Source organism: Electrophorus electricus, chromosome 10 (assembly GCF_013358815.1).
Source record: "Electrophorus electricus isolate fEleEle1 chromosome 10, fEleEle1.pri, whole genome shotgun sequence".
In the NCBI taxonomy this organism is placed as follows: Eukaryota; Metazoa; Chordata; class Actinopteri; order Gymnotiformes; family Gymnotidae; genus Electrophorus; species Electrophorus electricus.
This window is the reverse complement of record NC_049544.1, coordinates 1,881,473-1,908,930: the sequence shown is the minus strand read 5'-3', so window position 1 is coordinate 1,908,930 and position 27,458 is coordinate 1,881,473. Positions and strand designations below refer to the sequence as shown.

Genomic DNA, 27,458 nt, shown 5'->3' with positions numbered 1-27,458 from the left:
CAAATTCCACAAAGCTGAGTCTGCAGGACATGCTTGAAAAAGAAGTCCAATCTTGCAACTTACAGGACTTAAAATATCTGCTGCTAACATCTTTGCACCAGTTACCACAAGACACCTTCAGAGGTTTAACGGAGCAAGTGGCTTGACGGGTTAGAGCAGTTTCGGCAGGCTGGTGTGCATTTGTGTGTGTATAAGCACTTCGTACTTGCACATCTGATGAAGGACCTCCTGTCCTGAGACTTCCTGTTTCTCTAGAAATCTTGCTAACTGTAGTGGACTCCAGTAAAAGAGGTAGATTTAGTCAGAATTACAATGAAGTAGAGAGAAACATGGTTCCAGAGAAACAGGACATTTCATGCAGAGGTCCTTTTGATAATTTTGATACCCCGTCCACCATATATCTGTGTGATTGAATTATTAGTTTTGCTCAAACTGAATACTGCTAATATGTAAAATGCTTATAAGGTAGAAAAATACAAACATTTAAAAGTACAAACATCTACACTTAGACTGGCACCGTATAGTTTATTCACTGGTTCCATGAACTCAATGATACCAAGGAAAAACCTAATAAATAAATATATCATACACTATTACATCACAATGGAGAAGTAGTACAGGAACAGTTACAAGGTTTCCCTGCACAAACACTAATGGCGAAAGACAGCTTCAACTTATAGTGCATGCAAAGTACTAATTCTTGTAGTGAAGCAGTCTTACCTTTGAGCTCAACATGGTCACGTTGTGAAGAGGCAACAGAAACATCATTTTGGCATGTCATATGCCTGCATATGAGTTGGTTTTGTGGTGCAGAGTAAAATTCTAAAGTCATCCCGTTGTTGTATTAATGCAATACTTATTGGACATGACCGCTGTCATGTGTTATAAACACACTGATTTCAGATTATGTATAGAGTTTGGGTTAAGATTAGGGTTAAAATTTCCACCTACCATCTTTTCTGGTTGGCTTGATTAACTAAGACATAGCCCAGTGTCTTTTAATAAATTAAATTCAAATGAACTTTAAAAATAACCATCCTCAGCCATCGAGAAAACTTGCGGAAGCCAAGCACGCATCCTGTGGCGCGTCGGACCCATACCCCCCATTTGTTCGTTCCAAACAGCTCATCTCTGTCACACCAAGGGCTGTTCCGAGTCACTGTCATGTGAATGTCTCCTGGTCACGTGCGATGTCTCAGCCATCCAAAGGTTTGCCCAGGTAGACCATTGTGACTTCGGTGTTGCCGTAAACCGCTGAAACTGCTGGAAAGAGGCAGGCCTTGGGCAGCCCCCTGAAGGCCACGCCCAGGAACTCAAAGCCTCGCTCAAAAGCCAACGTCTTATCGTCCATGTCCAGGATCACTCGTATCCTCTCCCCTATCTAGAACACAAGACCATCAGAGTTTCATATTACGTGATGATGAAAAGATGATTCCATGCAAATTTAAATGGGATTCCTTACTGTGCAATCTGTGTTCATAATTCAGAGAGCAAAATCACTAGTTAGAGAAAATAAGTGAGTCTGGAAATTACCAATTATCATGCAGCCTAAATTTTGTTGTAACATTCTGATACCATATGACTATGTGATGATCTGGTTTCATTTAGTTTATAAACAATATATAACTGTGGAAGTATAAGAAAAGCCTGGTTCTGCACAAATAACACCTGTGTTTTAAGCAACTTCAGGTAGTTTTATTGCTTGTATCATATACAACCATGCTGCACATCTCAAGTGTAGTGAAGACCACCTGGATGATCCACAGCACTTCTGAAACAAAGCTCTGTGGAAAGATGACCCATAAAGCTGAAAGTTTTGGTAACTGTACACAGTGTTATATCTGTAGAATCAAACACTGTGCCAACTAACACAACAACCGGACACCAACTGTAAAGTAGGGTGGAGGGAGTTTAATAGCGTAAGACTGCTTTGCCAGGGTGTCAAGTTGAAAACCTCAAAAGAGGTTGTCATGATGCGTTCCTGTGTTACGGGTTATTGTCTTGCTATATTAACAACATAGTGATTCAAAGAGAAGAAATACTGTATTTTAGACTTAGCCAAGTCAACATCTGGCCCTCAGTCTAAAGTAGGATGTTTGAGTAAGACAGCCCAAAAGTATACACAAACCTTTGTATAGAGCAATGGGCTAAATGAGATCAGCACACATCTACACCTTTGGTTGGGTGAAGCAGACATTACTGGTTAGGATATTAAAGCAGAAAGCAACTTAATTGAGGTAGGTCTTCTTAATAAGGAAACCCCTGAGTGACCCTGGAGATCAGATCATATTTTAGGAGCCTGTTGTACAGAAAGAATTAAAAAGAAATCAAGTTTTCACTACATGAGAATATCTATCAAGCTTAAAATAATTTCTTAAAGTACCTGGAAATTACACTATTAAAATGGTATGTCAAAAAACTTTGACTTTTAACATTTCATCCTCCCCTTGATCCTTCTCTCAACAGGTTTGTTCCTAATCATCTTAACCTAAGGTTTTAAGCATTGTCAATGTTCCCATACTTAGGCCTTTCTCTGTTAGTGAGAGATTTGACCTCAATTTGATTTCCACCCTGGCGATTACTTTCAGAGTTTGGGCAAGACGAGACTCTAAACGAGGGGTACACTTCCATCCTGAAGGGCAACCATTCAGCGCATCTTGTTCGTTGCACCTGCCCTGAACCCATCGGTGGATTACCAGGTTTACTGGTGTATTAAGCCATCTTTACACCATGTGATTATCTTGACGATTATGCCATTGCGGATAACAGGTCACTGATTGTGGAAGTCTTTGTTCACAAGCTAATATTCGCCTTTGACCGTATAGTGCATTCTCTCCACGACAGCCTGATTATTGCCTACAATTATCTTTTGGAAGCAGCAGGAATTTTGCTCCATTATTCCGTGTGTGACCACTGCAGCTGCGTTCGTCTAAAAACAGCCAATGGGGAATGGCCTGGAATTGTGCACAACCAGTATGGAGTGTCCTGGAATTATGCAGAACCTGTGAGCCAACTGAAAATATGCAGCAGTGTAGTAAAATGAAGGAGCGGAATGTGGGACGCAAAGGCGGACTGTTCCGTTTAGCAAACGCAAGTCGCAAATGGACAACAAAAGCAGAAGAAGAGTTTTCTAGCACCGTGGGTTTTGTCACCAGAAAAACTTCAATCACATAGTCTGACGTTCAGCACAAAGTCCGTCCTGAGGTTTGGCCAAGATTTCAGCATCTCATGGTCTGATGAGCAAAAAACAAAGAAGACAGCTGGAATGGCACAGGGCACCATGATTAAATGTATACCAAGTCTTGGCGTTTTGCCCATCCAAAATTGAGGCTAAACCGAAATCACTGGGCTTCCCCCCAAAAAAGTGATACTCTCTGAACAGACAGATTGACAGATTAACAGATTAACGGATTAACATATTAACGGATTAACAGATTAACTTTGCTTTTTGGTATTGCCCAGAGGACATTTCAAACCCTTGGTTATTTCAAGGTTTCTTCCTTATGCCATTGCTTCCCCTGTTGCATAAAGTGCTATACAAGTACTATGCAATTAAAGTAAAATAAAGCAGAAAGCCCATTCACAGTAAAACATCTTGGCTGCATTCGTTCGCACTGACTTCAGAGTAAGGAACCGTATTAAGTTATAGATTCTGGACCCCAACTGCCTCGTGTAAACCCAAGCCATCTCACCTGGTACTTTGGTGCATTGTTGCACTGAGGGAAGTTCCCGTTGACTTCACCGTTGTGAAGGAGGTTGTTATCCACCAGGTTCCATCCCCAGCTCTGGTCATCACTACCCAGCAGCGCTACGTAGCCTTGGCACTGCATTGGTGCCCGCTTGGTTGCAATCCCAATCACTGCCACGGTGCCAAGTGGCCCCTCCCACCAGATCTCCCAGGCATGCCTGCCTTCCGTGAAGCCGATCTTACCACGAGCGCCATCAGTGCTCTGGGCGATGGGGTTGCGGTGGAGGGTGAAACCGTTCTTCTTAACATACACGTTCCTCGAGCAGTCGTGGGAGCTCAGAGCATGCTGAAATGACTTCAGCTGTAGAGAGAGCAGGAAAATTAAGTGACGGGTTCAGATTCCGTGCTTCAGATCAAGTACATCCAAACGTAGAAACAGTGTACGCGGAAGGACAAAAATGACAACTATGACAGCAAGGCTGCGGAGCTTGTTCAGGAATTTTGTAACTGAGATGGCATGGCAGATACAAAAAATGTATTCTTGTGAAGGCTAAAACATGCAGGTCATAGATGAAGGAGATATAAAAGAGTACTTCTCAAAAGGTGAGTGATATCTAACAATAACAATGAAGAGCAAGGATGCCACAGCCTGTTCCTTAGGAAGTGAGTTAGTCTTGGCTTAAGCAATAACTTTCTTAAAGCAATAATTCTGCTGCTCTTTGGTTAGTAGGGTTGGTTAAGTTCTACATATGAACCTTACAATTAAACGCTATGTAAGTTTCATCTTGTTTGATATAGTGCATCTTAAAGAAACTGTCACGGAAAGCTTTATGAAAATAGTCATTACTTGACATACTTTCCAAAACATACATTTGGAAATACTGATGTTCACAAGCAATAAATATGTAAGCAATTTAGAACCTATAAATTGTCTGCAAACTGTGGGAGCTCAGTATGACCAACTCCACCACTCTCTTATCAGACATGCTAGGGCTGACTAGGCAGCAACACTGCAACCTGGAATACAGCGCAACTCCAGGACAACTCCAGGTCAGAAATCCTTCCAGACGGCATTGGGATGCGCCGAGATCGTGCGGTCGCTGTAAACGGCTAAAATAACCGATTCCGCAGATCTATATTTAGTATTTACAAGTGACGTCATGAGCAAGTGTCAAACAATCTCTCGGCTGCTTGTAACGTCGACCATACACTGTGCGGCTGCTTTTAAACCTTTTTAAGGAGGTCGTGTGTCCTCTGACGCCCACCCACCCACACACACACACACACACACACACACACACACACACACTATAAATGTGCACTAAACAGATGGAAGTACAAATTCAGCCGGCCAGGTCGTTACTAGCTAGCTAGCTAACCAGCTAATAACGACTTGTAGACATAGGTTAGTTTAATTCCCGATACTTCGTGTTGGCCAACTAGTTAGCCGTGTCCTGGTTGTTGGAATAATGCAGAAATGCGACTTACTTTCCCTCTGTGCGTTGGCAAGTTGCAGAGGATGTCTGAGCGCAGAGCCTCTTCGCTGAGCAAGCGGGCGCAGAGGCTCCGCCACACCTCGCTGTTCTCGTCGGCGAGGCAGTGGTTCCAGTGCCAGCAAACCAAGAAACACTTCGTGAGGTCCGACAACTCCAGATACGAGAAAATGTGCTCCAAAACCCGAGTCGGTAGTCTACCCGCAATGCCCGAACCGCCGCATAGTGCGCCAGAGGTAGAGCCGGCTGAAGTACAACTCGCGGTGGCCGCGCCAACGCTAGCGCACGCCCCAGCTCCAGCCACGCCAGACATATCAGGCTCCTCTCACAGGGCTAGTTGGTGTCAATTAGTGCATAGGAGCACACCGGTACAAACATGAACCGATCTTAGGATACAGGAACCGGTCAGAACCAAATCATGGTTCCGATAAAAAAAAAAATGCTCGGCTAGGAATGACCGACCGAATCCATTTCGCCGCGGTGTTGGTGGTAAGGAAAGGACCAAATCTGGGACTTTTGTTAAGGTCCTCATATGTATTCTGAAACACCGTACTCACAAAGCAAAGCAGACCTTTACGTTGATACAATATTTACAACGTTCGTAATAATATTTGGACGAAACGCACTTTCAGCGATATCTGCACATTACACATGACGCCTCATTTGAAAATATTGCTTCATTGCTTATAAATTACTACACGCCTTCAAGGACCTGACTAACAAATTACGTCTGCCATTAGGCTACATTTCCCCGACAGGTGGCGCCAAAAGATGCTTTCACAAGTCCATATCAGACCAAATTTTAAATGAGATCCAATATTCACTGCCTACTGTATAAAGTGGGGAACACATGAGCAAATAATTCCAGACCTCTTGGCATAAATAAAATCATGTTAAAGAAGTCTCACATTTTGTGTCTCACAACCTGAGGGAATCCATCCTGCTTTAAACTCAAAGCCAACATTCATGATGGATTAAAACATCCTAAACATCAGAGCCTGTAGGAAAGGCTTAAAATCCCACTTAACTCTTGGAGAGGCACTAGGCTCGTACTGCTACAGACTTATCACGTGACCTGTCACCTTGCTCTTTGTCATATGTCGAAGCCCAGTCCAGGTCAGTTATCTTTTGATGAAAGGCTACAGGTTAGAGATCCAGTTGACCCATTACTACACAATAATCAGTGCGGCCTGCGCAACATAGAATATAAAGCAACTGGGAACTGTATAAGAGTACGTCTAGAGAACCACATTTGAACTAATACAGAACAGCATTTTACATATCGTCGTTGGCATTTCCTTTTCTGAAGCTAAGTATGGTGGTGGTAAAATATTCCACAAACAGCTGACTTTACAGCTGACGTCTAGACAAACACTTCTAGATATTCAGATTGTAAGAGGAATAGTACTACAGAGGGAAAACACCATCTCTTTCTGCATATTAAAAAGAGCTAAGAATTACATGTAGAATGAGGAGCGCGACAGACTTGACAAGGCAACAGCAACATGCAGATATATAAACTGTAATTATTTCAATTATAAATAACAATTAACTATGCACAGAACCTCACAGCATAACATCAACAGTAATGGATTTGAAAGAACTTTGCCTGAAAAGAACAGGATCAACATCTTAGAAAAATACAATGTTTGACCTAAGAGAAGTGAGGCTATAATTTACAGTAAACGGCTGTGTGGAAAAACTGAAGACAGAACCTGTCTGGACTTGTTAATGGGTCATTTTATAATTTTTTTTTGCAGCACACAGAGGAGCCTTTATTGGACCAAGTAACTTTTACTGTGCTACATTAAAAATGCACCAATTCAGATCATGTATTTATACATCACTTTATTTGTATATCCATCAAGCGCCGATTTTATGTACAAATGTTGATAGAATAGCTAAAAATCTGAACAATATCCACTGTTCATGAGAATATCTGATCATACAAGAATTGCTGCTCTTTCAGTTAACATGCCCATTTGAGATATTTCCCTCATTTTATCTGTTACTCTCATCTTGGACAGTGTCATGCCTGATTTTAAACAGACAAATTACCACAGAGAAATTTTGGACAAGGTTTCACTGAAAGCCAAAACCCACACTTTTCGTTATAAATAGCAGTTCATTTGGCTTCCATCAAAATGAATCATATGAAATTCAGATTCAAATTCAAGCTAAAACTCCCAGGCTGTGTCTACACATTATCTGACATTTGATATTATTCTCCCAAATATCTCATCTTAACATTTCTACTCAAACTCATTATGCTCGAGCTTGTTTTCCACCTCAGTGCTTACACAACGTGCACAGATGCAAACAGATTTTTCTCACGTGACCCAATCCACTATAACTGAGAAAACAGCTGGACTGCACCATCCACATTGACAGGCTCCCGAGGGTTTTCCTTTATAACCTGTAAAACATTTTTAAAATAAACTATAAACCAACTGACAAATTTTAAATCTTCAAACTGAGCACTATTGAATATATGTCTCAAAAATGCAAAGCATGCTAAAGCCATTTTTACTTTCAAAATTTATGGGAGGCATTTAACAAACGGTAGGTCATACATTCTGCTGTTGAAAATAGCCTTAGTTTTATCTTAGTTTGGTCATGATGGAGCATACTACCATTGCTTTCTGTTTAGGGTCTGGGCCTGTAGATTTTGAAATACTTTTCACATCCCTCTGGACCTCTGAGAAGATCTGATTCAGGTTTTCCACTTTCTCGTTCTTCAAAGTGTTAATCTTATGTCAAGATAAATACAAACGTCAACTCACTCTTCATTCTACACCCAAACAGCAAATCAAGAGCAAAGCAAGTAGCTACAGCACGTGGGAACGCTTAACGTACATGTTTTAACGAAGTTTTAACAGGCTTTGTTTTGGTCTTGGGTTTGGCTTGCTGGTTGGCAACTTGAAACACGTTCTTCTGTTTTCTACCCTTCTGTTTATTTTTTGCCATCTCTTTCTAAAAAGAAAAAAAAGTAGTGAGTTGATAAAACAAAGAAACATTGCATTCTGAGAAGTTAAGTTACGGCGTCAACAATAAAATCAGCTAAAGAAAACATATCTTCCTAACGTAGCTAGCTAAAGACTTCCATGTGGCTAATGTGAGCAGGTCTGATGAAGGATAAATTACTGCCTAGATCGACAGTTAGCCATTGAGGAACCGGTTATACGTTGTTTTTCTATAATATATAGAAAAATAGAAAGGATAACTTACAGTAGACGTCAGACGTTTCTGCTAATATAGCGTTAGTCTACTACCTCAGCAACGCATGTGTTGCTACATACTTCCGTAAGCATCTTCTTCTACGATACTGATTGATAACCAAAATCAAAATGTTTTACCGCCATCTACTGTTTAAAAATAAATAAATAAATAAATAAATAAATAAATAAATAAATAAATAAATAAATAAATAAATAAATAAATAAAATAAAATAAAATAAAAAAAACTTCAGTAAAGTCTCCATGGGACCCAAGAACAGTTTGTGATCTCTTCTGGGGCTACAGATTCGCTAGACAGGCACAGTTGGGGGTCCAGTTTGATTAGGCTGGTCCGAAGGGTCGAGCTTGCATCACAACCAGAAGAGACGTGAGGGACCATTGCAGATCTTGGCAGACTCTGGCAGAACAAGCTATAACAGCTAAGCAGGGTGAACGCATGAGAGCAGAGGCATGTCAGCTCCAACATCTGTTTACCTTCATACTCTATGTCCACACACACCAAGATCTGCACCATTTATTAATTTCAAAGCTTGACTAAATAAACAAGTTTTCAAACTAGACTTTAAAATACAGTCATAACACTGACTAGAAGATTATTCCAAAGCTGGGGGATTTGTATGAAAATGCTATTATCTCTTGCTATAACTTTCATAATGCTAGGTGTTAATAGATAATCAGCACCTTGTAATCTAAGTAGGCATAAGGGTCTATAATAGGAAATATGTTTACCTAGATACTGAGGAGCAAGGTCGTGTATAGATTTGCATGTCAGTAAAACAATTTTGTAATCGATACGGAATCTGACAGACAGCCAATGCTGCGTTGATAATATCTGGCTAACATAGTCAAACCTTTTGGTTCTTGTAAGGACTCCAGCTTCTTAACATCCAGTTAGCAGGGCATTACAGTAGTCCATTCTTGAGGTGATAAAAGCATGAACTAGTTTTGGGGTGTCTGGTACAGACAGTGCATTTCTTAGCTTTGTTCCTGGTGTAATAGGAACAAAGATTTAGCATTAAATCGGATCATTTGTTTCTAGTAACTTTAGGTCCAAGAAGAGGGTTCCCTCCCCCGTACTGTATTCTTTAAGGAAATTAGTGAATATGTGGTTTTGGAAAAATTGTCTCCAAGCTGACATCTAGATGTACTGAAGAAGGTCAAAAGGGGCAAAAATGATAGAGTTCTGATTTGAAAACCAAATGGTATTATGTGAGGATTATTTAACTTGATGTCTTAGAGGGTACTTACACATCCCCAGTGCTTCATTTATGTGTTCCTGTAGCAGGGCTAAATGAGCTTGGACTGCAACATTAGTCATAAGGGTAGTCATATATCATTTCACATAGAAGAATGCAGTAAAGTGATGCAAGGTCTTTCAAACGACAATCATTGATCTTCTTAGACTCTTCAAGCTAGAACAGTTGTATTTTCTTAAATAAAAAAAGCTTAATAGCCGTCCTGGAACAGTTTGATTCTTTTTTCAGACTTCTGTTCTGTCCAGCTGTTTGTTGTCTGATCTTCTATGACCACTGATCCCTATTCAGTCCATCAATATTCGAGCTCTAGACTAGACTACATGCATGCAACTGGTTAAGTTTAGGAAAGTGAAACAACTGAAATGTTATTTATAACTATTCTTAAATCCTTTTAAACTCACGAATTATTATAAATATTTGGCTGTTGGTTTCAATGCTTTCTTCTTTGCCGCTTGAACTAAAATTCCACTCCACCGCCAGATGGCAACGATGGATTTAGCTTTTGCCGTATTCATTTCTCCCCACCAAGCATGCTGATATGATAAATGAGACGAGCCATTCAGTGCATCCATTATAAAAAAAAGCAGCAGTCTATTTATTTTCCACTTTATATCAGCGCAGCGATGAACAGATCTTTTCTATGTGCGTTTGCGCTTTTCGGCCTGCAGTAAACCTCGTTGTAAGTGCGGCACTGCAGCCACGGAAGCGCGCGCGCACGCGCGCGCAGTGCTCTCCCCGAGCGTGCTTACTGCCCACGAGCGCCGGAGGAGTTACACGGACATTAGCGCGGATTAAAAATGCAGCAAGGTGCGCATTCCGACGGAGGATGAAGCACTGTGCGCGGCGGCATCTCGAAGCTGTGGCACAGCAAGAGCGACATCTCAGGACTGTTAGAAAGAGAGGAGAGGAGATGAGAGGAGAGAGAAGGAGAGAGAGATGTGTCATCGATCCTTTGCGCTAGTACCTCCTCCTAGTCGCGCTCGAGTGTGTGCGACCAGCTTCAGAAGAATCGCGCTCAGGGGACCCTATATAAACCCCGACGCGTCTGCGTGGATACTGGCGGTTTACGCACAGGGCTGACTCAAGTAACAGCAGCTGCTCGCACCTACAATCAGTCCAACTGTGACAATGTCTGGCGGATGGGGCTACGCAGAGCACAACGGTGAGACACTACGCTCTCTGTTCCTATAAAGTCAGTTAATGTCACCTATTCGTGCGCTCGGAGGACAAATGTATCAAACCTGCCTGACTGCGTAATAGTGGTTCATACATGCCTGCAGACCTTGTGCATCACTTTTTATTTGACATTGCCAGCGACATATTCACCTTGGCCACGGCTAGACTGATTTTGTATAGACCGAGGTTGCGGTTTTGTAAAATCATCGTTCACTTCTCGTTGCAGGACCTGACAAATGGTTTAGAAACTTTCCAATTGCCAATGGACCGCGGCAGTCCCCCATTAACATTGTGTCTGCCGAAGCGGCGTACGATCATGCGCTCCAGCCGCTCGCCCTGATGTACGACCCTTCGACTTCCCTTGACATCCTCAACAATGGACATTCCTTTCAAGTTACGTTCGCTGACGACGCGGACAGCTCAAGTTAGTGCACCTCTCCCTGCTTTTCAAGTGAATACCGGCATGTGTCGCGGTGTCCGGCGGATGCATCAGTTACAAGCATTTAAGATTACGTGCTTTGCGCTTCGGTAAAACTGGTTTTCTCGCTCGACTGATATTCTGGTGGAAGAATGTCCCTAATTTAATACTAATAGAAATATACAGGCGTGCAGTTGCGTGCAATATGACTACTGTTTGTTGTCGTTAAAGTTATGAAATTATGCAAAAAGGGAAGTTTCATCAGCAGGGTAAAGTAAAAAAGTTCCCAATGAACTTTTGACTTATTGCTAAGTTAAGCATTAAACTCTGCAGTTTGTGTCCGTCATCAAATGTTACACTAAAAGATTTTGCAACGCTCAATCAACCTTATAATTCACACCCGCAAAGGTGTCAGGAGACGCATCTTTTTTTTCCCTACAGTAACGCGCCAGTTGCAAATCGCGCGCACAGTACTGCAATCTTATCTAATCTGTTTACAGCAAACCTACTTTGTCTTTATTTTATTAGCACGGGGACAACATGAATTAAGATCAGTTCTAAGTGTCTAATTTAATGCGCTTACCTAAAATGTATTTAGCATGCAAAAAGGATTTAGACAGTGTATTGTGTCGGTAAAAAATTATTGCACTTTGTGCGCGCGTGTGTATGTGGTGGGGGAGGGCGTATTACGCAGGTGTGTGTGTGTGTGTGTGACTGTAGCACTGCCCGATTCTTTAGAACTTGGTTTATTCTTTAATTGTGGCTGGAATCTCTGACAGCCTCACGTGTATGATGTATCATGCTACATTTGAACTTTTTTTCTCCACATAACCATTTTTTCCCCTTCCGTTTTTGCATCATGCTCTCATCAGCTCTGACAGGAGGCCCTGTTTCTGGCACCTATAGGCTGAAACAGTTCCACTTCCACTGGGGCTCCAGCGATGACAAGGGCTCGGAGCACACCGTTGACAGCAAAATGTTCCCTGCCGAGGTATGGAGCCTCCATGACTTAGTCTTGTACTTGTAGAGAGATCAGAAATGTGGCAGTGCACATGATATGGGGGTTAAACATTTGATCTGTCTTCAGCTTCATTTAGTACATTGGAATACTGCATACCCCAGCTTCAGCGAAGCTGCCAGCAAGCCAGATGGTCTGGCCGTCGTCGGAATCTTCCTCGAGGTTTGTGTACCTGAAAACGTTCTGTTGGTTTACTGTGATAAAATAACTGCTAACAGAGCTGCTCTTCAGGGACATATTTAACTGTGTAGAAGCACCGGTGTCTGCAGGCATGTCCCTAATGTCCAAGGCCTTGGATCGTTATGTACCTGTGCTCTTTTTGGACGTTGATCAGGTTGGTGATGAAAACCCCGCACTCCAGAAGGTTCTAGATGCACTGGGTCCCATTAAGGCAAAGGCAAGTTCTGCAAATTTCTATTAATTGCTTTTACTTTCTGAGGGCTTGAACAGATTAGGCCTGAAAATCCTTTCCCAATCCTTTTCCGTCTCTGTGGTTCTGGGAACAGGGCACGCAGACTTCGTTTGCGGACTTTGACCCATCCGTACTGCTTCCAGACTCTCTGGACTACTGGACATATGATGGCTCCTTGACTACACCCCCTCTCCTGCAGAGCGTCACATGGATTGTCTGCAAGCAGCCAATCAGCATCAGCTCTGTCCAGGTCTTACCCATTTATAAGCCTATTAATTATTTTAGGAAACTGCTGGAATCCTGAATTCATAATTGGTGTATGGAATAGCACTAACTAATCACCATGCACCATGGAACCAAATATAATTTTTTAAATACATAATATTCATGGGATTCCCTTAAAGAGATTATGGCAGACAGAATGTTCTACAACACTATGAAATACTATTGTAATGCTGTAATAATATCTGATTGTTCAGGACTTTTTGTTGTGCTGAAGTAGAGTACTGTGGTTATCTGAACTGTGTAATGTGACGGTTAGTCACTGGACAGATTTTGGGAAATGTAATTACGCTCACCGGGTTCTCCTCCAACGTTTGACCCATTTGATCACTGGCTTCCTTATCAAGGTTGCAAGAGGTCACTGACAAGCACGAGCTAGTTGAACAGTAACAGACAACTTAACTTCCTTACCGCGTCTGGACGCTTTTCTTGTCTTCTGCTCTTCTAACTGGCCTAGTGGGCATCTTGCAACTATATGGAAATGAACACTTTCCAGAGAAATGTTCAGATTGCCTAGAATCTTTTTCCCAAACTTATACTGGGAACATAAACTTGACAGAACAGCCTCCTTTCACTTGTAGTTGCTGTCGGATGGAATTTGCGGCTACTCACTACAAACTTTATCTCAAATTCACAGAGAAGTAAATGAACAGCATTTCCTTTGGCTGCTACTGTTCAGGGCCCCATTTCCCAAAATCATCATAGTGTTAAGATTAACATAAATGAGAGCGAGAGTTCAGTATAATACTCGCTCTACCACTTAAAGATCATCTTTGTTTTATGATGCTTTTGCAAAACCCATCTTAGTGAAATTAAATGAATGAAAGTTGTGTTTCACATCAAGCACAAAGAACAGAGTGTTATGGACACATACCTCTAATCTAAGTTTAGGCTGCATTATCACCTCCTTGTGGAGACTGCAGTTTTAGTCACGTAAGTGGCATTGACAGGTGCTGAAGTCTTTCTCCCCTTTTCTCTCTCTCCACCCTTCGACAGATGGAGGAATTCCGCAACCTGCTCTTCTCAGCGGAAGGGGAACCAGAGCGCTACATGGTGGATAACTACCGCTCCCCGCAGCCTCTGAAAGGTCGCAAGGTCCGCGCCTCTTTTGAATAAGATGGCCGCGGCCTTTACCCTGCACCCCTGTTGCTGTAGTGAACCCCGCGTGCCTCAGTAGACACAGATGGAGCCCACACGCCTGTCATTTTATTCTTTCACAACAAACCTCGCCTGCAGGAGCTCTCACTGAGAGAGTGCTGATGTCTTTTTGATTCTTGTCGCTCTGCAGTGCTGTCATGCCTGGCAGATCCTCCGCAGTCTTAAAAAGCAGGCCGAGAGTGATTTTGCATTCGGTTCCCAGCATGCCCTGATCCTGCTACCCAAAGACTCTGTCACAGCTATCCAGTACAGTGGGGCCATAGGCAGACAGTCCTGCCTACGGCACCAGTGGCCCTGGCCACTGGCCATCTGCGACGGCTGTCGCCCACCGTGCCCGGCTGTAAGCTCTCTCTACTTACCTCAGGATCACTGCAGCTTAGAACTCCCTGCAACACGAACTCTCATTATGGCAGAGTGACCTCGAAATTTCCTCTGGTACACACACACACACACACATGGTCCAGTACATTGAGGCTGGATTTCGCAGAGGAGATTTTCTGTAGTACTGATTCTAACGCTTATACCTCAAATCATAAAAGCAATTTGGTCTGTTTTGCATTAGGCAGCTTGTCCATTAACTCGACATGAATTGTGATATTAGCGAGGAAGCTTAGTGCGGGGTTATGTTGAATGATTCCATAACGAATGTTTATGATCTGATGCGATTTCCCAAATTAGCTGTATGATGCGCGGCTGTGTATGAAGTGTGCTCCTAAAACTCATCTCTTTACGTGAAACTGTGGGACCAGAGAATTGTATCTTGTATGTTTTTGTGAAAATGACTGGGGTTGAATGAAATGGAAACATTTAGATTCGATATATATACACACGCACACACACACACACACACACACACACACACACACACACACACACACACACACACACACACAGTCTGCTATCCACTATTTTGGGAAAAAAGATATTTTAATTAAACGTATTATATGTTTTGAATCTCATTTTATTGTGTATGTACAACTATACTAAGCCACATTAAACTTAAATAGTTCATCATCAGCCACATTCAACTTATATTTAATTTATATTCATGTAAAACAAACAAAATCTTCTAAAAAGTGTTTAATTATTGATTTACATGTTGATAGCTACCTTTACTGATACAGTCTGTCTAAAGGCTAGCCATATCTCATAAGTCTTACGACTTTGATACAGAAATTTAAGGAGCCATTCTGTCTACTCTGTTTTATACTGGCATCGCTCTGCCATGCTGTTTGTGTGGTGCAGAAGTTCTTGACTGGCATTTACTGCTCATTGATGATGCCCACAAATCTTGATGCATTCTCATTATTTGCTAGAAACTGACACTGTGTCAGTGGACTTAGTTACGTGATCTGCCGCTCACGTATAATCTCTGCCTCAGATCTCCTTAATGCAGGTTTTGTGCCAACATAAAATAGAGTGACAGAGCAGACTGGATCAGCCAGCCTGAAAGGGGCCCGGAGCAGTGAGACTATGCTGATGCAAGCACTACTTACGTCTCTCTAGCAAGGCAGAACCAAAGAAGAGTGAGTCTCCAGAAGGAAAGCCTTTCTTCCTGGTCCAGAGGCGGATAAAGCACACACACACACACACACACACACACACACACACACACACATATATTATATAAAAATTATAAATACACATTTAGTTAAAGATAAAGATTTCAAAAAAAGAGAAGTACACAAGGTTTACAGAGAAACAGGATGTTTCAGACAGAGGTCCTTCATCAGCTGTGCAAACAAAGAGGTGGATCTAATTTATATATGAAAAAGTAGATGTTTAAATGATAACATTCAATTCATAAGGTCTTAAAGTCCCAAGAGTGTAGATCACATCTTTTTTTTTAGTTTCACTGCTGCCATAGCTACAACTGGCAATGCAAACAGAACTGTCATTAATGCGGTGTCCATTAATATTAAAATGGATAGTCACTTGAAACGACAAACCCTTAATTCTGATGGTCCAAAGGTGGTCACTAAAATGATTGGCAAGCCTTCTCTTGGTTTCTCCAGTGTAAAGCTGATTACATCTTACAACTTTTACACTAGGCACAGTAATGCAGGAGGAGGAATCATCCATTCATGCGAGTTATTTTACTGGATTTGTTTTGTCTCAGGTGTTGAGCAGTGAAGGATCCTTAAAAAAGGAAGTATTCTTTGCATCACCTTGGAGGAGTCTGAAGTGTTTAAATATAATAATAACTACTGTTTTATTTGTAGGGTAATAAGTCAACACCAAAGAAATTCTTGTTGTCTTAACAGTAGATTGTTTGTAGGTCGTTGCATCCACTCTCTGGTATCAGGTATAACAAAAGAAAAGGCATCATCTATGACTTCCTCGGGAAAGCCACAATTATAAGAAATATTCACACATTTCCATACTTTTCTGGAGGAAGTCTTCATTCTCACTGTAAATGCACTAAAGTCGTAATAGCTGTGAGAAAAGGAAGGAGGCCTTGAAATGTGAAGAGTGGTTCTGTAAATAAGAATGACAATCCATAGCTTTATAATAGATGGTGGTGTTTTCAGACTTCACTGAAGCATCCAGAATGGTTATCCCCATGCCAGGATGTGCTGTATTCCATGTATATCCCAGAGATGGGTGGAACTTGCAGAAGGAAGCAGTAAAAGTTGGAGTTCTTCAAATATTTTTGTAGCTGTACCAAAAATATCATCAATGGATCTCAGAAATACCAAGGGTACAGGTTCAGTGTACTGTTAAAAAAACGCTTCACAACAAATCCAACAAAGAGGTTTGCATAGGACAGTCCCATTTTAGTACCCATACTAACTGCTCTAATCTATGAGTGGTACTGGGAGTCGAAGATGAAATAAGATGAAACACCAGTTCTGAGTCTTATATCTGAATATCTGAAGGAGGGTTCTTCTCTAATCTTGCATTAAAAAAAAAATGCTTTCAAGATGTCAAACAATTTTCATTAGGGATGACTGTATATAAACCTTTAATGTTCATTGAAATAACGAAGGAGCTGACAGGTAAGGTTTCTTTCTTTTAGGTGTTCACAAATTTGTAGAAAATGTGAAGAGTCTTTAACACATGTAGATAATGACTGAACAGTTGGTTGAAAAACTGGGACATTATTTCTGTTGGCCAGGAACAAGTATGTACAATAGGACGTCCAGGATGATTTTCCTTATGAATTTTCGGGAGAAGTTGGAAACGGCTACAGCGAGGATTGTCCACAGTGAGATTCCGTGTGGGATCAGGGAGGTGTCCTGCTGAAATGGCATGACTGAGTGGAGGTCTGTAACTGTGGAGTGAAGTCAGATCTGCTCTGCCTATAAAATCTGGAATCATAAAGCTGTGTTATTGCTTTGTTCTTGTAAAGTTCTTTTCTCCAAACACTCCACCCTTATCATCAGGTTTAATAGCAATGTCATTAATGGCAATGTCATTCCCATGTCATTGTTTTAATTTTATGGACTTATGGGTAATAAGAGCTTTTGATAGAACAGATCACTTCAGAGACGTCTGTTCCAAATCACTGAATGGTAACAACTGTAGTCAAAATAGGCAAGAATATATTTATATATATATTTAAATATATTTAATGATATTACATTATATATTTATGTTGCACAAATACTATCCTTAGTCCAATACTGTGATCCACATGCCAAAAATACATTTTTGGACTTGCATTTTGGAATATCGAAGCAAAGATCTTTCTTGGAGTCAGTTTCACATCATGATCCCAAAATAGCAATTCTATAATAATTCTAAAAATCTGCTTTTCTAGCACTATAAAGATGTCAGGCAACAGACAACCACTGCCCGTACTGGAGCCAGAGGGACCAAACCTTGGGAAAGGAAAACAGGCTCCTTAGCTAACGCCTTTAACCTCATCCTCCAAAGAAAGCGAACGCCCCACTGCTCATAACTAAAACATGGAGTACAGTACACAGCACAAAATTATACATGAGTGTATGAGGCCAAAAAAAACCATAATTAAACCAAAAATGGAAATATGACAAAGAAACCGACAAATGCTAATGTTGAGACTTATCGTGTTAGATTACGCTTGCTACGTTTGTGTTTGCTCACTCCTGACTGGAGGTAACGTGATCATATAACTTTAAAATATGCAGGCGGCATGAGCAACAACAGATGTGTGATTACACAAGCCTTACCCAAGACCGGTGCCACCACGTTTACATCAGACGGGGAGAAAATCTACAAAAGTACACATTGAAAACACACCCATTGTTCATTATCTTGTGTACAGTGTACTCCCAAAAGTCCAGCATGAACTTAATCAGAATGCAATCACAGATGCAGTCATTAGGGCTTTAATATCTATCTTTAATATCTATCTATCCTTCCTCTCCACCACACCAGTCAGCCTGGAGGTGTAGATTAACCATGCAGATTTTCACGTGTCTAGGCTGTACCATTAAATCAACACTGTGTTCCTCACTGTTAAATCCAACCCTAATGTTCAAAGTAAGATACAGCAAATAACCCTTATTTTAGTGAAATTGAGTTGAGATGGAACAGTGAACGGCCACAGCAGCGGCATAGGGATATTTATGTGAAAAAGAAACATGAAACCTTAGAGCTGCGTTTCATGTAGACCATGTCAAGCTCCTTAAGGTTCTTCTAGATCTAGTGCCCCCACGAGCTAATTGGAGGATAGAGACTAACAGTAAGCATACCAATTTTTTACAGATTTATGGGCGTTATTTTGAGAATGATACTTTTAATTGGGATTGGGTGGCAATAGTTTTAAATAATGCTTACAGACAACATATTTTATTCTAGGAACTCCAGACTCATATTACACCTACTAATGACACACAGTCCCCACGGTCCTTCATCAGCATAGACAAAGAGGACACGAAACCAGCATTTCTGCTAATTCATCAAGTGCTAAGGCTTTAATATCTTCTACTTTGTGAAATACGCATGCTAATGCCAGGAAAGAAGCTGAAAGGGCCAAATATTATAGAATTCAGTCAGAAGGGAACATTGGAACCTCTAGATATATGTGAGCAGCTTTTCCTCAACAGCCTTGTGAGCCGAATTCCACCCGCTTTATATCAACAATGCCTTGCACATTTGCCACCTCTGGGACAGGCCATTGCTCCAGGCATAGTGTGGGCACATGCCATTTGGATGCATCCATTCCAGCGATGTTCTCTCCAAAGGCTTCCCACGTTCAGTTTGCATTGCCCATAGTAAACAATATTAAAGTTCAGTGTTGCATTGCACAGTATAGGTAGACCTGGTTTTCAAGTGACTTAGATATTTATCAGTACGGTAGAATGTGTGCACCCAGAGAAGGAACCCAGTAATCTCAATGTAATTAGCGTCTTGCTGTCTCTGTGCTCTACCAGATGAACTACTGGACTGTATCAGCTGCATACATGCAACAGAATTTAGGCAACAATCAGCCTCCTCCACAGAGAACTTATAGCCAATTTATAACTGATATATCATGCCATACATTTTCATACATGTGGATCTGACATCCAGTTTGACCACAGTGAAAGTGCACAGAGTCCAGATGTCACTGCAAAATTCATGAGAACGGGGATCACGGTGGTGGTGTTAGCACAGATGTCTGCGAGGCAACAAGCAGCTAGGCACTGCCCAGGGCAGCACCGTGCCCAGGTCATTCGGACCCTTTTGTGACATAATAGAGATGATACAGATACAAACGAGCTCGTGTCCTGTGAACTCAGAGCCATTGGGTACCACTGGGAATCACTGGGAGTGATTTAGGCATGAACCAGCTGAAATGACAAACTGATATGAGGGGTCAGAGTAGCACACTAGTGACATCCCTCTGACATCAATTGTGAGAGGAGGGGAGCACTTGTGCAGCAAAATATTACATAAGAGAAAAGACACACAAACATGCTCACATACGTTCATTACTGTAGAACCATCTTTATTGGGGATTTTTGTAAAGCAGCAATACAATGCTTAGATCTAAGCCTACAGAAATGTTTTGGCTTGTATCAGTGCAGAATATTACATAGACATAACACATGAATGTACACACACACACACACACACACACACACACAGCCATCTTGGTAAACAGTGTCTCTCATCCATCCCTCTGTCTCTATCTCTTTATCTGTTTCATATGCATCCACCCCCACCTCCCCTCCAAAAAACCAAAACAAAAACCAAACACGCACGCACACACGCACACACACACTTTGGCATGTGTTAATTAAAGAAGAGAATCTGCTGTGGTGAGGTCAATAAAGCGGACCAGGCTTGTCTTCATTATGAATCAGGAGGAGCTGTAGTCAGGAAAGGACAGTCGTGTCTGCAGGCTGAACTACTTTCACTGCTGTGTCAGTGAAGACGCCAAGAAAATCCCCCCCCCCCCATCATCTTCTGATATAACAACCTTGGAACTGAGTAACTACCCAGCAAGCACTGCTGCTGGGTAGTTTATACCTATATAGACCTGCCCTGCCTCTCTGGGAACACACAGCCCACAGGCTAAGGTACCGGCTCTCTAGAAGAGGTCACTTTGAAGGCCACAGGGACAGTTACAGTAGAGTGAGTATGCAGGCTGTAGGATTTATCTCTGTATACACCTCAGGGACAGACAACAGAGATTTCGGGCTTCCGTGTTATGCGCAGCTACTGCCGTCCTTGAGTGTGTCATATCCGAGTGCAAATTCACACTGTGCAAGGATTTACTTACTGCCATGATACTGCTGCTAGTTACATAAACTAGTGGCTGCAGTGGAACCCTGTTTTATGGAGCAGTGCATGTGTGCCACATATTAATCCTCATAAATGGTTGCACAAGTTTTGTAACAATTTTCTGCCGTATAGCTGAGAACACTGCATTATCTGGTTAAATGCTCCCAGTTTCCTCTTTCATTCCATGCAATTGCTTGTCAAGCGTCACTGAACCAACATTATATTGACCTTAGCTGAGGTACAGCAATAAATTTTTTTAAGAGCTAAAGCAAACATTGAGATGTAACATTACTTCATGGACAAACTGCCTGTATTTCCTGGACCTTATTCATTCATTGTCGTTTGGTTTCACAAGCCCAGTGTGTCAGGTACTTTGGCTTTTCAGCAGTGGCTATGGAGATGGCAACTGCACATACAATGCAAATGAGGAAATACCTTACAAAATATGTGTGTATTTGTAAAGCATCTTAAAATACGATGATATAGCAAAATACAACACTATATGCAGATTTTCTTTTCCCCATAAAATTCATTGTTGGATTTTAATTATTCTTATGCAGTTATCACACATATCTTTAACTATATTCTATCATTGCCCAGTGATCCTGATTTATCAGATGAACTCACTGGTCCTGCTCCAAAAAAAACATTTATTTAATCAGTTTCTGCATAATTACAGATTAATCCACGAGAATCTAAACAATCTTGTGCACAAGACCCCAAGTTTTGTTTTTTTGTGGTCAATACCCAAACCTTTTTTTTTAACTGAGAAAAAATATAAATATTTGTTACTATAACACATCCCTAGTGGAAAAAAAAAAAAATTCTAGGAGAGAAAGCACTTATTTTGCTAAAGTTTGATAGTATTGCTATGATAAGATAATTTATCTTAGATATGTAAATTATCCGCATTAGTTAGTAAAGGAAAACTCGCAAGTAAAAGTAGGAAACATCAGCACGGCATGCTTAACGTGATTTCCAGTCCATTGCTGCAGATTCCTGTAAACAGAGATAGCACAGACAGGAACATAGAGCAGTTCTGCTTTCTGTGATTTCCCATGACTGCTCAAACATGTCTCAGCAGATCTTATCATGGGTGGAGAGGCAGAGATAAGTAAATGATCACCAGAGATATACTGCCTATACGACAGTGTTCTGTAGGATCCCCCCCCCCAATAAATAACACCACAAACAACTCCAGTCACCACAACAAAGGCCTTTGCAAGCCTCCCCAAGCACACAATGTATACGTACCACCGGTAAGACAACAGTTCACTAAGCACGGCCCTGCACAAGTCAGGCATGTTTGACTAACTTGCAGCCAATTAGCCAGCATTTTCCCATTAGCTCACCTCTCCTGTCTCCAATTAGCTCGCGTCTCGTGTGCAAGGGCCGCGTGCTCTTGTTTCTCTACACTTTGTTTCTCTCCCATGAACTTAGCAGTTTACATGAGGTGGGTTTTAAATGAGCCGTCCAAGTTTCGGAGAGCCTGCATCTCCCGCATGGTGCTGGGACTCGCTGAGACATGCCACAGTACAGGCTCCAGGCACTCGAACTTCCATTCAGAGGAACCGCCTGCTGTGTAATAAGTAGTTCAGTAAAATGCTACTGGCCAGTGCTCACAAAATATAATACATTCATTCAGTGATTTAGTGTTTAGCCAGTTGAAATGGAAGTCGATGTATAAATCATCATTAAATTAGACAATGTGAATTAGTAATGAGGCCAGAAGAGGTTTCAGGGCTCCTTTTCCACTTTTAAAAAACACTGAACTGTTACATCATATCTGTAAAGTATTACATATATATATATATATATATATATATATATATATATATATATATATATATATATATATATATATATATATATATATACATATATATAATTTATTTTTTCCCCCCCCTAAATGTATTTATTTATTTATTTCAAAATATCAAAAATTCCCATTCCAGCCATGCAGAGTTTAAGAATGTTTAAATCAGAGCACTGTGTGGTGATATAACCATTATAATCTATACTTTTGGACAAAATCCTGATTTACATTAGTCACACTACATAACTTTCATTTAATACTTACATTTATGGCATTTAGCAGACGCCTTTATCCAGAGTGACTTACAAAAGTGCTTTGTCATATACTCATAGAATGTATCCTAGCCAGTACAGTAGGTTACAGTTCAAGATACCATTGAACTAAAATACTGCTGAAATGCAGGGATCATTTCTGATGCCTAGAGGTGCAAAACACATATAAGATCAATCTTAGACACCAATAAGTGCAATAAACAATACCCTACAATAAGTACTGGTGTTTCAATTACTCAACATAGGTGCAGCATCAGTGGTATTTTAAATATTCCACGAATAGATGGGACTTCTGTCTGCTTTTGAAGACTGGTCTGGATTCAGATTCATTCCACCATCTGGGAACCACAACAGAGAATAGTCTCCATGCTTGTCTTCCATGAGACTTGAAGCATGGTGTTTCAAGATGAGCTGTATTGAATAATATGTGTATAGTATGTGTATAGTTTAAAAGTTAAAAAGTGTTTTAAACCAAGTAATAATTATTTATTCCTCAGGCCAGATTAAGTGCTATGGTGTTAGAATGAATTCTAAAAAAAATCACTTGCCGGTGCTAAGAAATACACAGGATGTATTTTTTAAGTAGTATTAATGAAATACAATGTTCTCTACAATTATTGGCATCCTTAGTAAAGATGAGCAAGGAAAAGCTTTGAAACGGTGTTCTCTACTGGCTCACAGTGTCACAAATGTAGTGGGATTAAGGATTAAGAGATTAGGAGTAAAATGGAGGCAGGAGTTGTGCCTTGGGCATGGTAGAGCTACCTCAGGTTATAGTGGTGGCTGTAGAAGATGAACGGTTAGGCCACGTCCTCTAGACAGACTGGCCCCACTCCTCCTGGGCCCACTGGATGGTGAGGAGCTCCTGATTCCCCAGGTCATAGTTGCACTCTGCTGAGGAATTTCCTGGATACAATGTGACTGTCAGTTTTTCAGATTCTTCCTGCTGGAAAAGTATGGTCAAAGGGAACATGATGGAACTGAAGCTCCTAATGAAGTGGCGCTAAAACTTGGCAAACCCCAGGAACCATGGGAATTCCCATACGGTCATGGGTTGTGGCCACTTTTTCACTGCATTGACCTTCTGTTCCTCCATTTGCACACCATCAGGTGAGAGGATATAACATAAGAAGGAAATTGTGGTTAGACAGAACCTGCATTTCTTCAACTTAACAAATAGGTGATGCCCCAGAAGCCAAACAAACACTGCCCCACCATAAGTGACTACTCCCCCTTGATCAGCAAATAGGTCAAGATGTCATCAGTGTAAACATGACCAATGAAGCCTGTTCCTGAGTACTTCACTGATGAAGGCCTGGAATATCAACAGTGAGTTAGCTAGGCCAAACGAAATCTTTCCCGTCTTGGTTGCATTTCAGGTTATACATCAGAGAAATTGGTAGATTAAAGAGTGTGGAGGTGAAGCACTGGGCACAAGGTCAGAAGACGTCAAGGATCAACAGTCCCACTACTGGTGTTGGGGGAGTTCAGTGGCATGGCGCTTGCTGAACACTTCCTCCTGGTCTTTGTAGGCTGCAGGGCTGCGGGACCAGTCTCTCAATGGTTGGAACCTTTACCAACCAGGACTCAATCACCATAGAGGCACAGGAGAGCCATGGCTTGTGTCATTCCAGCCAGGGAAGTCGTAACATAGAGGAACAGAGGCGAGAGGAACAAAAATATGTGTATATAACATGTATTAATAAATCAATAATTTTTGCCTCACCCTTCCAGTGTGTGGTCATATTTTGTTTTTAACAACACTCCTTGGTATAGATCCTGGTGAGGTGGATCAATGAGTCAACAACCCTTTCTGAGTTCTGGATGAGGCCTCTTATTGACAAATTAACTTTATTCATAAAAGTTTTCCCCCTCTTGTTGTTGTATTTCTTTATTGTTGCTGAGTTCTACAGAAATCTTGAGATCAGATGACTGTTTGAATCACTGCTAAGAAATGCCACCTATTTTATCTTCCTGTGGTCTTGTGCAATGTATCTCTCTATTTGCCAGGGAGTCTCTGCATCAGTATAATTGATCTGGATGTTCCTCTCCCAAGGATGGGGTTATAAATGAATAGATATTGGAGCTTGGCTAATAATCATTTACCATAACTGTCCCCAGTCCTTAAGGCATCATTACAGTGGGGTTTCTTCAGAGCCTGCTTTACAATCCACACAGCAATGACCTGACCCTCTGCAACATATAGTCAAAGACCCATCCTCAGCCACTTAGCACAGTTCAGAGTAAACAACAGCTTTCTATGGGTTTAATCATCTAGAGCTAGTGGCTGAACAGAAAAAGAGGTACAGAAGCAGTATTCCCAAGTTTGGGGGATGTCACGATATGTCAACTCTTTCTGTACACATTCCCACAATCCAGGAAGGTGGTTATGAGGGCCAGTTGCTCCTGGCTGCCAAGGTCTTGAAGGAGCATTGATTGTGAGAAGCCCACCTGTTACCTTATCTGGGATTTATCAGTTTCTCTTCTGTCCCACTACACTCCATGTGAAGGCCAACCATGACCTGCTACAGTGTTACTAGGGCGCTGTCTCTGCCTCTAGCTGGTCTTAGTAAAGAGGTTGGAGCGAGTAATGTAAAAGGTGCCTATTGTTCAGGCTTGGTAATGGTCCTGTCAAAGGTTACAGCCTTGCCACACTTAATGGAGTCAGGTTACAAATACATACAGGCAAGTCTATTGATGGTGGATTTAAGATGCTGATGGGATTCCTGCTGTTGCTCTTTCTGAGTCAATTGTTTAGGTTTACAGCATTTTGCTGATGCTTTTATCTAAAGTGACTTACAATTATGACTGAGTACAACTTGAACAATTGAGGGTTAAGGCTCTTGCTCAGGGACCCAACAGTGGCAACTTGGCAATTGAAGGGGGGGGGGGGGGGCTTGAACCAACAACCTTCTGATTACAAGTCAAGCAACTTAACCACTGAGCTATCACTATAGTTCCAGACTGCCTGCTCATTCTGTTGTTGTTGGGTTGCTATTGACTGTGTCTGCTGATGGCAAAGTAATAGCTTTCAGCTCCTTTTGATGTATTACAAAGCTATTCAATAAGAATCTGATGTTCTGTTTATTTATTTTAAAATTGCTATTAAGTGTATTGCTGCTCTGCTGTATGTTATTACTTTGCTCTTGTTTCCAGGAACTGCATCTGCTACACTAGTGGTAGTTGTTCCAGATTTTCCTTCTTAAGCATCAGCTCACTAATTTGTACATGCTCTGTGACCTAAATTCATATCAAGGCAGTTTTTCTTTTTATGTTCAAATGGGTTTTTTAGGTCACTTCCTTGGTCAGTTGTCAGGTGTTTGTTTACTTCATAGATATGAATTATTTGATATTGCCTTGAGCTACACTCATTGGAATCAAACATGACAGGGTGGGCAGAGTAGGTCACTATGATCCAGAACACAGCAAGAAAGAAAAACACACAAAAATCACAAAGATAACAAAGTAAAAATAATGTACATGCTACCTTTCAACAGCCCAATTTAATTAAGTGTAACCCATCACAAGTTTATAATTTGGATTAATATAAAATCTAATCTGCATTAATTACTTACCTAAGGCCCCAATAACTACAGGACCATGCAGACAGTCACATAATTACAGTCATAGTAACGTGATGAAATGAGGTAGGGGTTAGGTGAGAAACATGAACAGATCAGGCATACAAACATATGCCTCCAGACAAGAATACAGTACTGAAATTAAACACAGGCTCAGTTTCCTGTGCATAAATGAACAGAGAGTGACAAACACACATACACACACACACAGAACTCCCTGCAGATGAATGTTATCTGAAAAGACAATGTCACAGATTCACACACACATACACACACACACACACACACACACACTTGCACACACACACACACTCACGCGTGCACACACACACACACACACACACACACACACACACACACACACACACACACACACTTGCACACACAGAGCCTGTTGCAAAGAAAGGTGCTGAACAGCCAAGGCCACAGGTGCACAGAGAATGTGGTATTTTCATAAAGCACTAATAAGTCAAAGTGTTGTGAATCTATTTATCACCAGTATCTCAGAGCATAAACGATAAACCCCTGTTCTTACTCAGCTCTTTAGCAAACAAAAACCAGCATGTACAGGCTGGCATCACATATAGTCATTATTTGAATGCAGGGCTTCTAGAGATAAGCCTGACCTTGCTGGAGCAGAGGAAAATGCCCCCACAAGCCAGACTTCCCATGCTGTAGTTTATTAGGCCATCATATCTGACCTTTGCCTGAACCCTCTGTACCACCTGCAGGAATGCAAAAAAACACCCCTTTGTATGCGGGTCAAATAATGTAGTTTGTATCCAATCAGGCAGAATGGTATGAAAGGGGAGAAGTAGAGCCTGATAATGCTATTAGCATGTGGATCTCATCACCAGTGGAAAATGGAGCTCACTGTGGCAGGTGCACAGGTCATGTCAGGAAGTGTTCAGATCATGTAGCAGATAAAACCACAAATCCACCCACAAGAAATCTG

At 41.3% G+C, this 27,458-nt stretch overlaps 3 protein-coding genes across 4 annotated transcripts; 1 reads left to right on the top strand and 2 right to left on the bottom strand.

Moving 5' to 3' along the window:
- Nucleotides 1-505: 505 nt before the first annotated feature.
- Nucleotides 506-5,844, bottom strand: fbxo45 (F-box protein 45). Its single transcript, XM_027007318.2, has 3 exons — nt 5,177-5,844; nt 3,693-4,049; nt 506-1,381 (listed from the first exon to the last, which is right to left on the bottom strand). The coding sequence occupies exons 1-3, from the start codon at nt 5,492-5,494 to the stop codon at nt 1,196-1,198; spliced, it is 861 nt and encodes a 286-aa protein (XP_026863119.2). The 5' UTR covers nt 5,495-5,844; the 3' UTR covers nt 506-1,195.
- Nucleotides 5,845-7,012: 1,168 nt separating this feature from the next.
- rbis (ribosomal biogenesis factor) lies at nt 7,013-8,501 on the bottom strand. 2 transcript variants are annotated; one of them, XM_035530918.1, is made up of 4 exons: nt 8,410-8,501; nt 8,038-8,154; nt 7,815-7,931; nt 7,013-7,597 (listed from the first exon to the last, which is right to left on the bottom strand). In XM_035530918.1, exons 2-4 carry the CDS (start codon nt 8,146-8,148, stop codon nt 7,529-7,531), a joined length of 297 nt encoding a protein of 98 aa, XP_035386811.1. In that variant the 5' UTR covers nt 8,149-8,154; nt 8,410-8,501; the 3' UTR covers nt 7,013-7,528. The 2 variants fall into 2 exon arrangements, with proteins under 2 accessions (XP_035386811.1, XP_035386812.1); XM_035530919.1 differs by having other exon boundaries at nt 8,038-8,150; nt 8,410-8,499.
- Nucleotides 8,502-10,399: 1,898 nt separating this feature from the next.
- Nucleotides 10,400-15,155, top strand: ca2 (carbonic anhydrase II). Its single transcript, XM_027007316.2, has 7 exons — nt 10,400-10,836; nt 11,077-11,274; nt 12,141-12,259; nt 12,356-12,448; nt 12,621-12,683; nt 12,793-12,948; nt 13,977-15,155. Exons 1-7 carry the CDS (start codon nt 10,803-10,805, stop codon nt 14,094-14,096), a joined length of 783 nt encoding a protein of 260 aa, XP_026863117.2. The 5' UTR covers nt 10,400-10,802; the 3' UTR covers nt 14,097-15,155.
- Nucleotides 15,156-27,458: the final 12,303 nt, after the last annotated feature.